General features: G+C 41.5%; 1 protein-coding gene across 3 annotated transcripts in view; it reads right to left on the reverse strand.

Annotated features, from left to right (window-relative positions):
• The window catches only part of LOC124615979, a 121,201-nt gene that overhangs the window by 13,321 nt on the left and 90,511 nt on the right, over window positions 1–17,369 (reverse strand). For all 3 annotated transcript variants that reach the window (XM_047144182.1, XM_047144184.1, XM_047144183.1), the window contains 2 exons: window positions 11,882–11,960; window positions 9,124–9,221 (listed from right to left, as the gene is read on the reverse strand). In XM_047144182.1, coding sequence (XP_047000138.1) covers window positions 9,124–9,221; window positions 11,882–11,960 — 177 coding nt within the window. The remainder of the gene's footprint in view (window positions 1–9,123; window positions 9,222–11,881; window positions 11,961–17,369) is intronic.

The following is a 17,369-nucleotide window of genomic DNA, read 5'->3' on the forward strand; positions in this document are numbered from 1 at the left end:
TCCTGGAAAGCTGGCACAGGCCACCTCAAACGAGAGAGGATGGAGTAAATCTATTGAACGAGCTGGTGAAGGAGATCCAGCACGCTTTCTTGCTCTCCTTAATAGTGTGACGGCATTGCGCACGTAGTTGCTTGCAGCAGATGTAGTTCGTTAACTTAGAACGATGGTGAAAGACACTAAGCGCACGTCATCGGGCACGAATCGCATTGCCGCACTCCACAGTCCACCAAGGGACCGGGACCTGATGGGGAGAAGTAGTGGTATGAGGGACAAAGGATTCAGCAGCCGAGAGAATAATGTCCACGAGGTGCTCGACCTGATCATCGCAGCTGGGAAACGGCCGGTGGTCAAAAACTGCCAAGGAGTAATATAGCCTCCAGTCAGCAAGGGAGAATTTGCAATGAGCGGGCTGCTGTGGCGGGGTATGATTGTACAGGCGAGTCACACAAGAGAAATGATCACTCGAGTAAGTATCGGAAAGAGCACACCATTCGACACGCTGTGTGAAATGAGCACAGCAGATTGAGAAGTCTACGTGGGATAAGTATGCACGGAATCAGAGAGAAACGTGGCTTCACCAGCGTTAAAGCACACGAGATTTAAGATAATTAAGAAGATCCGCCAAAAGAGAACCTCTCGAGCAGGCGACAGGCGAGCCCCAAAGAGGATGATGGGCACTGGTGTCACCAAGGAGCAGAAAGGGTGGAGGAAGCTGAGGAACAAGCGGCATCAGGTCCGCCCTAGTAACAGCAGAAGACAAAGGGATATAAATGGTGCAGAGGGAAAAGGTAAATTCGGGAAGGAAAACACAGGCAGCAACTGCTTGCAGGTGGGTGTGCAAGGCGATAGGATGATGACAAACATCATCTCGTAGAAGTAGCATGACCCCCACCATGAGCAGGAATCCCTGCCGTAAGTGGAAGGTCCATCCGTTAACAAAGTAAAATGGAAAAAGAGGAAAATGGTCTTGAGGACATAGCTTGGTTTCTTGGAGACAGACTACAAGCGGACATTGTGATCACAGGAGCAGCTGGAGGTCCGCCCTGTTAGACCGAAGGCCACGGATATTCCATTGTAAAAGGGCCATAAAATTTAGGAACACAGGAGAATGAAGAAGAAACACTCACCTCAATGGCTGCTTAGGGGCGAGCTGTCGAAGGAGGACAGCCACTGGAATCCACATGTGGAGGTTCTTCATCCATCAACTCAGGGGGATCAATGGAGCTTCCCCGGTGTCAGTCAGTTGGAAGGGACCGTCAAGTCCAAGAGCGTTGACGAGTTGTTGTGGGGGAAGACGGTTTGCCTTTGGATCATTGTTTAGACTTTTGGTGATGGCAGAAGAGCCAGATGGCTGCAAACTCGAGGTACACAAGAAATCTTTCCGGGAATATTCCTTTTTGAATTGACGGTTCGCTGGCTGCGTTGCAACCATCTTCGCCAGTGAGGGCAAAGAACGGGTAGCAGAATCTATAGCCTGGGAAGTGGGAGATGGAGTGTCAGCTTGAAGGCGAGGTGCCTTTGCCACCATCGAACTGAACTGTAAGTCACAAGTTTGGATAGCCACGTTTTTAATGGGATGGGGAGAGGCTAACACGGTGCTGCAGCTTCCAAATGAAGGGAGTCTGTTTATGGCTCACCAACGGTTTCCAGGCAACAGGAAACGGTACCTTCTCCTTCACCCTTATCTCCTAAACAGCCTGCTCGTCTTGATAGACGGGACAAGAACGAGAAGAAGCAGCATGGTCTCCATGACAATTAATGCAGCGGGGGGAAGGAGGTGGACAGGTGCCTTCGTGTGCATCCCTGCTACAAGTGACACATTTGGCTGCGTTTTTACATGAAGTGTTGGTATGACTGAACTGGTGGCATTTATAACACCGCAACAGACTGGGAATTTAAGGGCGCACAGAGATGACTTCATAGCCTGCCTTTATCTTGGTAGGAAGCGTTAACCGATCGAAAGTTGGGAATAATGTGCAAATGGGCACCAAATTGGCAGCTTCATTTTTCATAACTCTATGAACAGCAGTAACGCCCTGATCCAAAAGATATTAGTTATTTCGTCCTCTGTCAAACCATACAACAGCCGGGTGTAGATAATATTGTGGGAAGAGTTAAAGTGTCCTGTGAGCCTCCACTTTTATAGGATGTTCATGGAGAATTTGGGCCTTGAGTAGTTTCTGGGCCTGGAGAGCACTATTAACTTCAAAAAGCAGAGTACCAATGTGGAGACGAGAGCATGACTTCACAGGGCTGGTGATGCCATCCACGCCTTTCTCTGTAACAAAGGGGTTAACAGTAGCAAAAGTCTGGTTTTCGTCTAAACATGAGACTACTAGATATCGAGGTGCAACAGGAAGAGACATTCAGGCAGGAGCCTCATTCCACTTTCATTTATGGGAAACACTCGGAGAAAGAGATGGAAAGTCAGTCATTGGGAAGAAGTCCCCCAAGATTGCCAGCGCCTCTGATGGTGCGCTCCTTCCAGCAGGTGATTGTCCTCACCTTAGGTCACACCTCCCGAACGACAGACGGAGGGACCAATCGGCAGAGGAGGAAGGTAACATATCAGGCAATCACCCCTCCCTCGGCCCGGCCTGTACTGTACCAAGGGGTACTTGCGGGCTCTACATGCCAACCTGGGGCTGGGAATTACCCATTACCCAGTCTCCTGCTATGCAGCAACGCATGGGTGGCCGTTAGGCACACACAGGGAGGAGAGGAAAGAGAAGAAGGAAAGGAGGAAAGAAAGAATGGCCTCAAACGCCACAGCAGAGGAAAGAAAGGAACAGCAGAGGAAAGAGAGATACGGGAAAAAGAGAGATACGGGAAAAAGAGAGATACGGGAAAAAGAGAGATACGGGAAAAAGAGAGATACGGGAAAAAGAGAGATACGGGAAAAAGAGAGATACGGGAAAAAGAGAGATACGGGAAAAAGAGAGATACGGGAAAAAGAGAGATACGGGAAAAAGAGAGATACGGGAAAAAGAGAGATACGGGAAAAAGAGAGATACGGGAAAAAGAGAGATACGGGAAAAAGAGAGATACGGGAAAAAGAGAGATACGGGAAAAAGAGAGATACGGGAAAAAGAGAGATACGGGAAAAAGAGAGATACGGGAAAAAGAGAGATACGGGAAAAAGAGAGATACGGGAAAAAGAGAGATACGGGAAAAAGAGAGATACGGGAAAAAGAGAGATACGGGAAAAAGAGAGATACGGGAAAAAGAGAGATACGGGAAAAAGAGAGATACGGGAAAAAGAGAGATACGGGAAAAAGAGAGATACGGGAAAAAGAGAGATACGGGAAAAAGAGAGATACGGGAAAAAGAGAGATACGGGAAAAAGAGAGATACGGGAAAAGAGAGATACGGGAAAAGAGAGGTACGGGAAAAGAGAGATACGGGAAAAGAGCAGGTTAGGGAAAGAACGATACAGGGAAAGAACAGTACAAGAGAGAAGAGTCCCACAGGTAAACCGACGCAAATGAGTTTCAAGAGCCCATGGAGGCACGAGACATCTCCCCAAGAGAGGGGAAAAGGACAGAAGAAGAGAGAAGCAGCACTGAAAGAGAAGCAGTGCTGTGAGGGCTGGCGCCCCGTGGTCGCCAAGCACATACTCACCAAAGTGCGGTGAGCCCTATTGCCTTTTTGGAAATGGCATATGCTTAAGAGGAGGAATAAGGGCTTCAACATTCAACAATGATGCCACATCAGAACTGCAACTGCAACTCGTCGACATTCCATGAGGAGATGCCACAGTATATTGTGATATCTCCTAAAGAAGAGATCGCCCTTTTCTCCATTCTGCTTTCTGATGATAAGCCTTCAAAAGTGGCCACTCTGGAGCCCTTCCCACCTTTCATCTTGTGTCACAACGCTCTGTCTGGCTACGTATGGAGGTGGATTGCTGAGACTGGATGCAGACATGCCTTCAATGCCAGTACTGCAGTATCCCCTCACACGCGTCAGTGGATAGCTACTAGCCACTGGCCCGATAGTAACGGCATGGTCGAGAGATGGCACGATTCCCTAAAGGCAGCACTCGTGCACTGTGGTACACCCTGGACTTCCAGCCTTCCGATAGTTCTCCTAGGCCTAAAAACAACTTATAAGCAAGTGTCAGGCTCCTCAGCTGCTCAATTAGTCTACAGTGAAGTGCCGCGTCTCTTCCTGGGGAGTCTGTCGATGCCAGCTCACTATAGTTACCTACTCAAAATCAGTCGGAATTCCTTCAACAATTAAGAGACCATATTACATGCATACGACTCCCCACACCCTCCAGGCAATTACAGCAGCCACTTACATGTCCTGCAACTTGGAAAGCAGCACAAAAGTTATGCTTTGAACAGACAGTCTTAACCCACCATTGCAACCTCCATACAGTGACCTGTACCATGTCCTACGATGAAGCACAGAAAATTTAGACATTGTGTTAAACAGCAAGCCTGTGTTTGTCACCATTAACTGCGTCAAACTTATTTACGTGTTCAAAGAAGAGCCACCACCTGCAGCACTGAGACTACAACCTTGTCACAAGTTTCCGCAAATGGAATTCCCTGTTATTTCCCTGATTTCCAGACAAGTTTTAGCATTTTTCCCTGACAAATTTTGATATCTCATGGATAAGTAAAGACGTAAGTTGACAAAAACTCCCCCACGTGAGCAAAAATCTTAAGTACAAACATCATCTTTTGTAATGATCTGTTTTTAGATTGAGAAAGCAAGCCAAATAGTATAGGTGTTTCATTAAGACCATTGTTGCATTTTATTTCAATAGAAAAGAGACATATTTGGTGACAAAAATACGCATTTCCTTGGAGTCGGAAGACAGATTTAAAATACCTTTAATGATTTCAGAAATAACCTCAGTAAAAGGCAGGCCACTTGAAAGAAGTGTGTAAACCAACACTGAATGTGACCACTAATTAAATGTTGGTTCTACTACGTTCATTATTGTCAGTTATTACTCACTGTGTTATGTCTCTTCTTTTACAGCTATTGTGTGATTTTTCTTTAGAGAAATACATGAGCACATAGCGTACAAACCGCCAGCAACTGCCACAATTTTCTTCTTCTTATCGTCCCTACTTTCCAATACATAAATTATTTTTGAAGTGCCAAAATGTACTAGAATAAATAAAATGAATATAAAACACCACAGTATACTATGTACTTGAGGCGAGACATTCCCAATTCCAGAAATCCACCACCCGTGGCCTCTGGCCTGCCAAGAAGCACCACAGTCCTGGATCCCTGGAGAAACCATGAAAATCCACCACATTACGCCACACACAATCAGACCTGACCTGCGGGCAGATCAGTGAGACTAGATCCGATGGGCATGGCTTGCACATTAGTGGGAACCGAGTGGCTTCATATCGGCACGCCCGATCCATTACATAAAACCGCAAAAACCGCCTACGGTTTTGGACCATTGTGGAAATCCACTCATGTGGCCAGGTATTCACATGTCACAGACACCATGTTGATGAAACAAGACTGCGGTGATCAATCTATGCGACAGATAACTTGTGTAAATACTCTGAGAATCAATACTAATGAGGATAGGTAGCAACTCACAATAAAGATGATCACAGAGCCTTATAGACATGTAGAAAAGACAATCACACACTCACAACCAAATTTTCAGCCATAGCCTTTGTCAGAAAACGAGAGCGTGCGTGTCAATGATCATTTTTCTGACTTGTGCGCGTCCACACACACACACACACACACACACACACACACACACACACACACACACACACAGAGAGAGAGAGAGAGAGAGAGAGACAACTCGTGCACACATGACTGACGTCTCCAGCCACTGTGTCAACAGTCTCTGATAATCAGATCCAAAGAAACCACTCCTCATGCCTCCTTGCCTCTCGTTGGCAGCTGCTAGGCTAGTGGCGAGAAATGGTGGCAGAACTGACTGCAAGCTGAGGGGAGTGGGAGTGGTACAAAGGGGAAAAGCAGTAAGAATGAGGAAGTAGGGAACTGGCGCACATACTCAGCTGCGTCCAGCCAGCGACGATGCCCGACATCCCAGTTAAAAAAAATCCCATCTACTGAGAGAAAAAATAAGATTTTTCCAGTTTTCATTTTTTTCAAATTTCCCTGATATTTCTGTTATTTCACTGACAGGTTTGAAATTCCTTGATTTCCAGAACATGTGGCAACCCTGCAACTGCTAGGGGAGCTGTGTTTCACTATGTGTTTCTACATTCTCTTGTACTGTTTGTTCTTTGGCTTGTGAATTTTTATATTACTTTGTAGGTTCCATGTTCTTACGTTCTGTGATTATGTCTGTCACTCTGGGATACAGTGTCAATGATCATTTTTCTGACTTGCTTCTTCCTGGGTTATATGTACGTTCAGAACATTTCACTGAGTTAAATGTTCAGATTTGTACTGAACTTAGGAAATAACTGCCTGGCCAATCTGTTCAGTAGACACTCTTACTACAATAAAGAATTTTGTTCATTGAAACTCCATTCTCAATTTTGTTCACTCCAAGCAAAGGCTGGTTAGACCACAATGCGCTAATACCAACAAATTTTTTCATTTGTTGTAGAAGTTTATCTGCAGTAAAAGCATACAGTACAATCTCATCAACAAAATAAAGTTCATTCAATTATGGCCCATTAACACGTACACGTCCCCCATTTTCCCAGTTAAAGGATCTGAAAAGTTCCTCTGAAAGGGCTAAGAACTGATTTGGTGATTCGGATTCTCTTTGCCAACCTCTTCTTTCAATCCAAAATTTCTCACTATCCTGACAAAATAAAACTGTGGCTGTTGCTTTGAGGAATATACAGGGTGATTCAAAAAGAATACCACAACTTTAAAAATGTGTATTTAATGAAAGAAACATAATATAACCTTCTGTTATACATCATTACAAAGAGTATTTAAAAAGGTTTTTTTCACTCAAAAACAAGTTCAGAGATGTTCAATATGGCCCCCTCCAGACAGTCGAGCAATATCAACCCGATACTCCAACTCGTTCCACACTCTCTGTAGCATATCAGGCGTAACAGTTTGGATAGCTGCTGTTATTTCTCGTTTCAAATCATCAATGGTGGCTGGGAGAGGTGGCCGAAACACCATATCCTTAACATACCCCCATAAGAAAAAATCGCAGGGGGTAAGATCAGGGCTTCTTGGAGGCCAGTGATGAAGTGCTCTGTCACGGGCTGCCTGGCGGCCGATCCATCGCCTCGGGTAGTTGATGTTCAGGTAGTTACGGACAGATAAGTGCCAATGTGGACTCTCCATACAGTTGATTGTGGAATTTGCAGCTCTCTGCTAGCTCTGAGAGTCGATTTTCCTGGGCTGCGAACAAATGCTTGCTGGATGCGTGCTACATTTTCATCACTCGTTCTCGGCCGTCCAGAACTTTTCCCTTTGCACAAACACCCATTCTCTGTAAACTGTTTATACCAACGTTTAATACACCACCTATCAGGAGGTTTAACACCATACTTCGTTCGAAATGCACGCTGAACAACTGTCATCGATTCACTTCTGCCGTACTCAATAACACAAAAAACTTTCTGTTGAGCGGTCTCCATCTTAGCATCAACTGACGCTGACACCTAGTCAACAGCGCCTCAAGCGAACAAATGTACAACTAAATGAAACTTTATAGCTCCCTTAATTCGCCGACAGATAGTGCTTAGCTCTGCCTTTTGTCGTTGCAGAGTTTTAAATTCCTAAAGTTGTGGTATTCTTTTTGAATCACCCTGTATTCTCGAATAAACTAACAGAAGTTGAATCAACTGCTCGAACTGTGTCTAAAGCTCTTTCAACTCTACAAACCCAAACAAAGTGGTAATTCATACTCATTTCTACACTAATTTCTATGAACAATGGAAAATCCTGGATGGAATGTAACAATATTGTGAGAAGGAAAGTTGCTACTCACCATACAGATGAGATACTGAGCCACAGTTAGCCACAACAAAAAAGACACTCACAATTAAAGCTTTCAGCCATTAAGGCCCTTGTCAACACTGGACACGTGCATACTCAACTCACCCACACGACTGCAGTCTCAGGCAACTGAAACCACACTGCGAGCAGCAGCACCAGTTCATGATGGGAGTGGCGACTGGGAGGGAGTAAGGAGGAGGCTGGGGCAGGGATAGTATTGTGGGGGTGGCTGACACTTCATTTCTCTCCTTTTCCGCTACCCCCCCCCCCCCCCCCCCACCCCCCAACACCACCACCACTCCCCTACCCTCTGTCTGACCTGCAGCAGTTCACTGTCCACCATCGCCACCTCCACCACACTATCCCTCCCAGCCCCAGCCTCCTTCTTACCCCCACCTAGTCGCCACTCCCATCATACACTGGTCATACACTGGTGCTGCTGCTCACAGTGTGGTTTCAGCTGTCTAAGACTGCAGTTCTGCAGTTGTGTGTGTGAGTTGCGTTCACGCGTTCATGTGTGTGTGTGTGTGTGTGTGTGGGGGGGGGGGGGGGGGGGGGGGAGGGGAGGGGGGGGGCACATGCACTTATATGCGTCTAGTGTTGACGAAGGCCTTAATGTCCGAAAGCTTTAATTGTGAGTGTGTTTTTGTTGTGCCTATCTGCGACTCAACATCTCCACTATATGGTGAGTCGAACCTTTCCTTCTCATAACATTACTATCTAATTTCTATCGCTATTTGCTAATGGTCTATTGTGCTATGGACACTAAGTTTTGAGCAAAATTATGAAATGGAGTAATCAGTATGATTTAGCCACATTCTCTGTGATTTAGAGATTTGAAATTTAGTACAAATCTTAAATACTTATTTTTACCTCAAGGTACATATAAACCTGTAGGAATGTTATAGAAGGGGTAGTTAAAATGACAAATTAGCCACACAGTTCACCTGGTAAAATAATTCTCTCTCTTAAAGACTGCACTTTCACATCATCGTCATTTTATATTGTGAACAGAGGAGCAACTACCTCATAAAGGTGTCAATTTTGCAACAGTTAGTGACTTGTTTCATTTGATGAACAACAGCTCTCTGAAATCTACTGACTCTGCTACTCTCAACTAGTACACGGAAAGTAAGAAATGTTAGTGGGAAGTCTAAAATACTGCCAAAATGAAAGAAGACTTACCTCTCTCCTCTCATTTGGTGGTTGTGTATTGTACATATAACCAGAACTCATGTTTAATGTTCCAGGCGCATTATTTTGAAAACCAGGCTGTGAAGGATCTACAAATAAAAACAATATCTTGTTACAAAGTAGGAAATACATAACAATTTGTGAATAGCTCAGAATACAGTAACGTTGAAAACTGTTCATGTTACACCTCTCTGCAATTTCCACTGGCCTTTGACAGTAAAGACACTGCTGTTACAATATCCTTCCTACTGTACTCTTAAAATCCCACGCAAATATGCCACTTGCTTGAAGGTTTCCAATTTCTGTCAAGGCTGAGTATGGTGTGGCAAACATGCCAAATATATGGAGGGTGCTGTCCTTACTCAAGTACAGTAGATAGGGAATAATGTCTTAACGAAAATTTTGGTCCACCATGAGTGTTGTGACATAAGATACATGCACTGTTGTGAAGCATTGTGACTCCCTTTTAGCTGAACCGTCTAGACCAGTTACCTCATATTTTTAATGTAATTGAAACTCAATGTAGTGCAGTACCTGTAAGGGTTTCCCCCCCCCCTCCCCCCCCTCCCCAGATGTTTCTGCTAGATAGTTACATGACAACGATTATACTCTTGATGATAATGTAAAGCTGTACTTGGCACAAAGATTGATGTTAAAACCACAATGTTTTACTAGTCATTGTCTTATTTGAGATGCTACGACCAGTTGCATTCTCTGGCCTGTGACCTGGCTCCACCAGCAGTTACAGATAGTTAAATTTAATATGGAATCATAACAGTAACACAATGTTGTATTTTGGAACTACACAAAGTACTGCGAAAGGTAGACGAGTTATGCACGACTGCGAGATCTATGACGAGCGATAAACTGAGAAATCTTTGTATTTGTAATACATCAACCATGTCGCCAAGTCAATAATAAACAAACGAAAATGGAAATGTTCTTCTTGCTATAACCATCACAAACATTTGCCAAAAAAATACACAGCAACAGGCCAACTGATGAGTTTACATTAAAGAAAGAAGGAAGGAAAGCAAAGATTCAGCACTCTGGCCCTTTGACCAATTGCCATGCCACCTTCTGCTAATCATGTTACATGGATGGGGTATGGAGAGTTGGGTGTCAGCACACTGCTCTCCTGGCTGTTGTTGGCTTTGCAAACCTTGGAGCCGCTACGTCTCACTCAAGTACCTCCTCAGCTGGCATTGTGAGACTGAGTTCAACCCATTCCAAACCTCCCACCAAGAAAAAAATCCATGGCAGTATCAAGAATTAAGCCTTGGTCCTCGGCATACCAGCCAGACACCTTGACCAGTGAGCTACAGGGGTAGACTTAGAAGAGGAGGTTAAAACACTATACATGTCTTTACCTAGTAACACATCTGGGTCTGATAGAATAGCTAGACAGTTTCAGAATACCAAAGTATGAATGGGCTTCGATAAACATGTAGGAGTTTTGCCATTAGATTTAGTGAACACATTAACCCCAGCAACAACTGTAGACCTCCATTTGGGAACCATCTTCAGATGATCAAAGCCAAGTTGAATCACACTGAAGATTCATTATTTCTTCACCGAAGCAGGAAAGGAAGACCGCTTGGTTACTTAGATGGGATTACAATTTATACCAAGTTTAGAAACCAGCTACAACATATCTTAAATGAACAGACTGAACTCGAAAATAGGAGATACTTAGTTTGCATCCACATCATCTTGCCAGATGGTAATCATGATTTTAGGTACTGGTGAAATTTTATGCACTGTTGATCTTGGCACGTATTCTTGGTCTATACTTGTTTCTAAATAATACCTGCTTTTACACCTTCTTATTTGTGTTCACATTACAAAATCATGTGGACTTCTGCCTGTCATTTACATTAATGTTTTTTGTCCCTGTTACATTTGTGGTTTTTAAGGTTTTGTTAACCATGACCAGGTAAGTCACTTCAAAGTGGACGAAACAAGGAGTTAACAGTAATGTGAAAGGAAGTAATGTGAAAGGAATAATGTAAGTAAAACAGTGAATGCAAAATATATATGACGCACACACACACACACACACACACACACACACACACTGCATTCACTTACATCATTCCTTTTACATTACTATATACTCCTTAATTCGTCCACTTTGGATATAAATCTTAGGAGCCATATCACTGACTCCAGATATTCTGTTTGCATTTCTAAGCTCACAATCTGTGTGTTTACAGCTTTGTCATTTTAAAGTTGTTATAATCCAGTCAATAAGTTGGCTACATGAGTGATTTATTACTGTGTGTGTTGTTAATATAAGTTTTATTCTTATGGAAGTAGAATGTTGTTTCTGTGCTTGCAATATGGTATGTGGAAGTGCAGGTATAATTATACCGACATACACTCAGACTGCTGGAAACCATGTGACATGTCATGACTTAATGTAGTAAAAGAGCTTTAACATGCACACAAATACTACTCACTTTCAGTTTTAACATTGTTACTTTACATTTAATTTCATTGTATTTAATGTTGTGACAATGTTAGGTTTTAGCAAGCTTCTAAATGACAAGATGTCAAAACAGCAATCACAAAAAGTATTTTTAAGAGCCGTAAGCAAAATGACTACAATCCTCATCAAAATTTTAGATTACAGATTGTACAAATTAAGGCCATTTTAAATTTGTTACATCAATGACAAAAGATTGAATTCTAATTATGCAACACATTAATAGTTTTTATCTGTTATCAAATCATAAGTGATACTTACAATTGCTAGTCCCATATGCTGACTGAGGCTGAGGTCTGTAGTACGGCTGTGTCTGTCTCATCTGTTTATTCCATGCCGGCTGTTAAGTAAAATATTATTTATGAAATTTTAATAATAAAAGGACAATAAACACAAAAGCAATCAAAACAAAAACAGTACAGACCAAAGTGGTCGAAAGAACATAAAGAACCTTCTTGGAAAGAAGGATAATTCACTGCTACTACTAATAATAATAATATACAGACAACTTTACTGCCTCAATTTATGGTAGCAGTGGAGGGTCACAGGTCTGCCCAGTACCCGTTCTGCATCATCTCCCGTGCTACAAATAACCACTGCGCTCTATTAATACCATGTTTTAGGTTCACATGTGGAGAAAACCAAACAAAGCAAAATCCAGGATGGCATAACAACAGTGTTATTAAAAACATAAATTGCTACTCATTGTGTAGAGGAGATGTTGAGTCACATATACGCACAACAAAAAGATTGCTATACTTTTGAGCTTTTGGCCAGAAGGCCTGCTTCTAAAGTAGAAAACAATCACTCACTCACACACACACACACACACACACACACACACACCACACACACACACCACACACACACAAAAACACAATTCACACACACATGACCACTTATAATGGTACGGCCTCCCCCAGGACTCATATGAAATGCCCGATAGCACCTTTTTTATATGCATCCACATAGTTATCAGACAATTCAGTGTCTTTATACATATCATTCTGTCCTATTTGATAAAAAAAAACTTGATATTCATTGCGAAGGCGTGTGGAATGTTCTGGAAGGACATGCGTTGTCGTAATTATTGGCAGAGTGTTGTCATTGATAAAATTAATTACATATACTAAATTAAGTAACTAATCAAGGAAATTGAAGTAGTAAGTCCTTAGAAACAAATAACTAGAGACTGCAGAGATGTTAGCATGAAATATCAAAGCTTCTAATTAACAACATTTCAATCTAAAAATCCAGTAACCTTAGACCTCACTATCTTGAGAAACAGCTTAAAAGTTATTACCAAGCAATGTATTTTCATTTGTTATTTATTTTTATGTCTTCCTCTGTAATTAATATTCTTTGTAATTACATTCCTAATTAACTCTCCAACTGTTTGCATCTCACAGTTTCTCAATTTCCAGAATTTGAGGTATTATTTGTACGTTCTATGTATTTAATCGGATACAGCAACTCAAGTTCAGAATGATTTTCTTATGGAAAACTAAAGATATTACTATAAAAGACTGTCACTGAATATTGTATTTTATACCTTATTCGGCTGTAACATCAGTTTCTTTACGTTTTGTAAATTTTAACTGTTAAATCAAAATTGTACAAAACTAATAATGTTTTATTTTGGAAGCTATTGTTAAAATTCTATATAAATCAATGCAGCGAGGCTGAGAGTTAGTCGAGTTGTTGTTTTGTGAGTCTAGTTTTAAAGTTACTTTTGGAAGTCAAAGAGATCAGTGAAGTCAGTCTGTGTTTTGTTCACATGAAGAGTGTGCAGTTTGAATGTCAATTAATGTGAATAAACTTTGTGAAGCATGAAAATTTTCCATTCATTCATCAATGGACCAGGCAGAAGAAACTTAAGTTAAGTAACATTCTACATGAATCGTTACACACTGCCTCTGGCTACTGAGACTGGACTATCACCTGACATAATATAATGTTTCTTTTTCTCTTAATAGACATTTCAATGGATAAATACGAAAAAATATATAGTCCATTATTTGCAAAATCTGATAAATTATAAATACAGAATTTCCTTGGGGTAACTTGGATACCCCCATGAGGTAAAGAGTTAAAACCATCCAAAATAACGACTACTTTTTCCTATAGGAAACTTGCTAAAACTATTACTCAGCAAAATACACTTTTGAAAAGGAATTTGTGTGTGCTTAAATTGGGTTGGTTGGTTGGTTGGTTTTGGGGAAGGAGACCATACAGTGAGGTCATCGGTCTCATCGGTTTAGGGAAGGACGGGGAAGGAAGTCGGCCTTGCCCTTTGAAAGGAACCATCCCGGCATTTGCCTGGAGCGATTTAGGGAAATCATGGAAAACCTAAATCAGGATGGCCGGACGCGGGAGCTTAAATTGGGTTGCCCAGTTTGCAGTAAGATATATTTTAAGGCATCTGGGTATAATTTTCATGGTATCAGAACAGGAACAGCTTGCTAAACTAGCTGAAAGTGTGACAGATTTATTATCACAACTGCTGATAGCACCAGTTGTAAGTACACCAGAATTTCAGGGTGTCTATGCGGACAAGAAAAAAAAAAAAAAAAAATATTCCCGGATTTCCCGGTTAAAAACACAATTTCTCCTGGATGAAATTACGTATAAAGCGGGTGAAAACACATCCGTGTTAAGTAACAGTATGCTTTCCCTCGGAGCTGTAAAACCTATCAGTCCTTTGAATCGTAAAGGTCTTATAACGGCAGAGGATGTCCCAGCACTTTAGGAAACGAAATCCAGGAAAAACAATGCGTTTGGAAATTTGTTTCATGCGAGACAATATGCACAGAGTTTATTTTTGTATTGCGAAAGTATATAAACAAATTCCACAAATTACAGCACGGTAGCCTCTGAAACTCTAAAATAGAGATTGCGTTTAGTGATGCACTTTTGTCAGCCAGTCATAGCTCATGTCACGTGATCTCGCTAGCGAATGACGGCAGTTATTCAGAGCACGAGGCCTAAGAGAAAGGCAGGCCGCGGCGCGTACGTTACGAAGGTAGGCCAAGCTCACTCAACTCAACAAAGTGCATTTCTACAGTGGTTAACTCTTAAGTAGATGTGTATGTACGAACGAGAATTGCATCGTCTATTGGCATCCACTGTTATTAGTCCAACAATGACAGGAAGTCCATAGGCCTACTAACAGGCTCTAATTTGGCAATTAAAATCGTGCCAAAATGATTATCAGCTGCGTACAAAAGTTGAGGTGTTATGGCATGAAAAGACTTGTGAGGTTACTCGGTAACACATTATGCACATTTTTTTGAAGGTCAATTACACTTTTTGCCATCGATCGCATAATTTTTTATCTATGTAAGAAAAACATTAAATATGAAAACTAACTTGAAACTCGGTGTTTTTTTAGCGTGTGCTACATGTTAAGTCATATCAAATACAAATGTGCCGGTAAAATTTTAAATAGTGGCATAAATGACTTATCTTCTGGGCCCGACATTTTTCAAATGGCTGGTCCTCAAAGTGTTACATTTTGAATGAGAGTTATAACGCCCTGTGATTTAAGAAATTCACTGCACATTCTCACACGTAACATAAATCATCTTTAGTGGAAATTTCCTTTGAAAGTAACGCATCTCAAGCCACTATTCGTAATATTTACTGGTGATCTTTTAGAAATGTAAACAATTGTGACATCACGCACATTGAATGCACGTTAGTTGTTACGGACGTACTGCATAACCTTCGACCTAAAGCCTTTGACACTTTACGGTGTCGGCAAACTGGTCTGTGCATTGTGTAAATTACCCATTTTCTATGCAACTAAACTTTTATTTTGGTGTTATTCCCTGATTTATGTTTCATTGCTGCAGTATTATTCAGCAGTAGTGGACTACAGTTCTTTGTCAGAGTATCAGATCTTACACGTCAAACCTACAAAACTTTAACTGAAATCTAAAACAATGAAAAATCCCGGAATTCTAAGAAATTCCTGGGTTTTCCCGGATGAAAAAATTACCGGGTTTTTCCCGGATCTTAAGGAACATCTTTTTCTCATTTGCGCGATCCAAAACCTCTTCACAGATTGGTAGCAATATGATGCATTCCAAGATGCTGTGTCAAGATTTCATGACATGATCTAACTGAAATGTTACATTCTTCTGCAATCTCTTGGACACTAGGCTTTGATTGTCATACACAATTTCGTGGACATTCCTGACACGAGCGTGGTCAGTAAACGTCAAAGAGTGTCCTGAATGAGGGTTGTCTTTAATTTTCGTCCAGCCATTTTTAAATTGTGTGAACACTCTTAACACTGAGTAAGGCTTAAGCATTCATCACCGTGGGCATTCTGCATGATTTGGCGTGTCTCTGCAAAGGCTTTCTTGAGTTTCATGCAGAATTTGATGCAGACACATTGCTCCTCTAACTCTGCCATTTTGAAATTCACAAACTGTGCGACACAATGTTCAACTCAATAAAGCACTGAAAAATAAGTAACAGATATACAACAATGAAACTTCTGGCTGTTATAAATTAAAAAATAGGCACATGCAGGGATGCCAACCGCATTTTGCTCCAACACACCATTGGCACGAAATTATGAATGTTCTGGAATTTTTTGAACAGACCTCGTATTGTAAATGGTCTTCACGGGTTTGTTGCCAGGTCATGTTGTGCAAATTCTGCAATATTTCCTCGGAGCAACTGTCCGACGTCTATAGGTGGTACAACCTTGCTGGTGGGTAGGTACGACTGTCGCAGACCTCATATTGCTATTCTTGCACGCTTTCTTGGGGGCAGTTCGTTTGTACAGCCACACACTTTTAAAATACGAAAAAAGCTTTACCCCAGATTATTACATCATGAAAAAGTTACCATGCTGAAACATTTGAAAGATATAAAGAGCTTGAAATGCGACTACAGAAATGCGAAACAATCCTTATCCTCTCATGGTCACTCCAAAAGACCTTTGAGGAAGTGATAACTGTGGAAATTTCCTTGGAACTTTGAAACTACTTGGCAAATATGATCCAGTTGTGGATCACCACCACCACCACAATAACAAAGTCCAGCAAACAGATAACTATGTCACGTCACATCTTTTCGATGAAGCCAAAATGAATCCATCAACTACTCGATGATCGTGTCAGAATACGGAAGTTCAAGAAATTTCTAAGGCTAGATATTTTTCCCCTCATGTTTGATTGCACACCAGATATACTGCATACTAACCAAATGACTCAAGTAATTCATTATATCACATGGAAAATCTGCTAATGAAATTACAGAACACATTTGTGACAAATTGCAAGCAGTTGGTCTAAAAACAGAAGGATAGGAAAATGCTGTGACCATGGCTGGACACGTTAGTGTGTTCAGAGATGTATTTTGGATGTAAACTCACACAGTGTTCGCACTATGTAACAATCACTTGCTCAATCTTGCAAGAGTATATGCAGCTATTGTTGGAACAAAATCAGTGGCTTTTATTGGCACTGTGCAATATGTGTGTACATTTTTCTCAAGCTCTACAAATAGGTGGGATGTTCATAACATGTTACAATTAACATGAAATGATTCTGTGACACAAGATGGAGTTCAAAACATGAATCTGTACATGTGCTTGCTGAGCTCAATGAAAGCATAATCAAAGCTTTGTAAACCTCAAGGGATGAACCAGAAGACATTGCAGAAACCAAAGTAGATACAGGCAATTGGTTGGTTTGCATTATGACCTAACCTTCCTTTCCCCTTTTTAAGCCCA

The sequence above is a fragment of the Schistocerca americana genome, chromosome 5, assembly GCF_021461395.2.
Source record: "Schistocerca americana isolate TAMUIC-IGC-003095 chromosome 5, iqSchAmer2.1, whole genome shotgun sequence".
Taxonomy (NCBI): domain Eukaryota; kingdom Metazoa; phylum Arthropoda; class Insecta; order Orthoptera; family Acrididae; genus Schistocerca; species Schistocerca americana.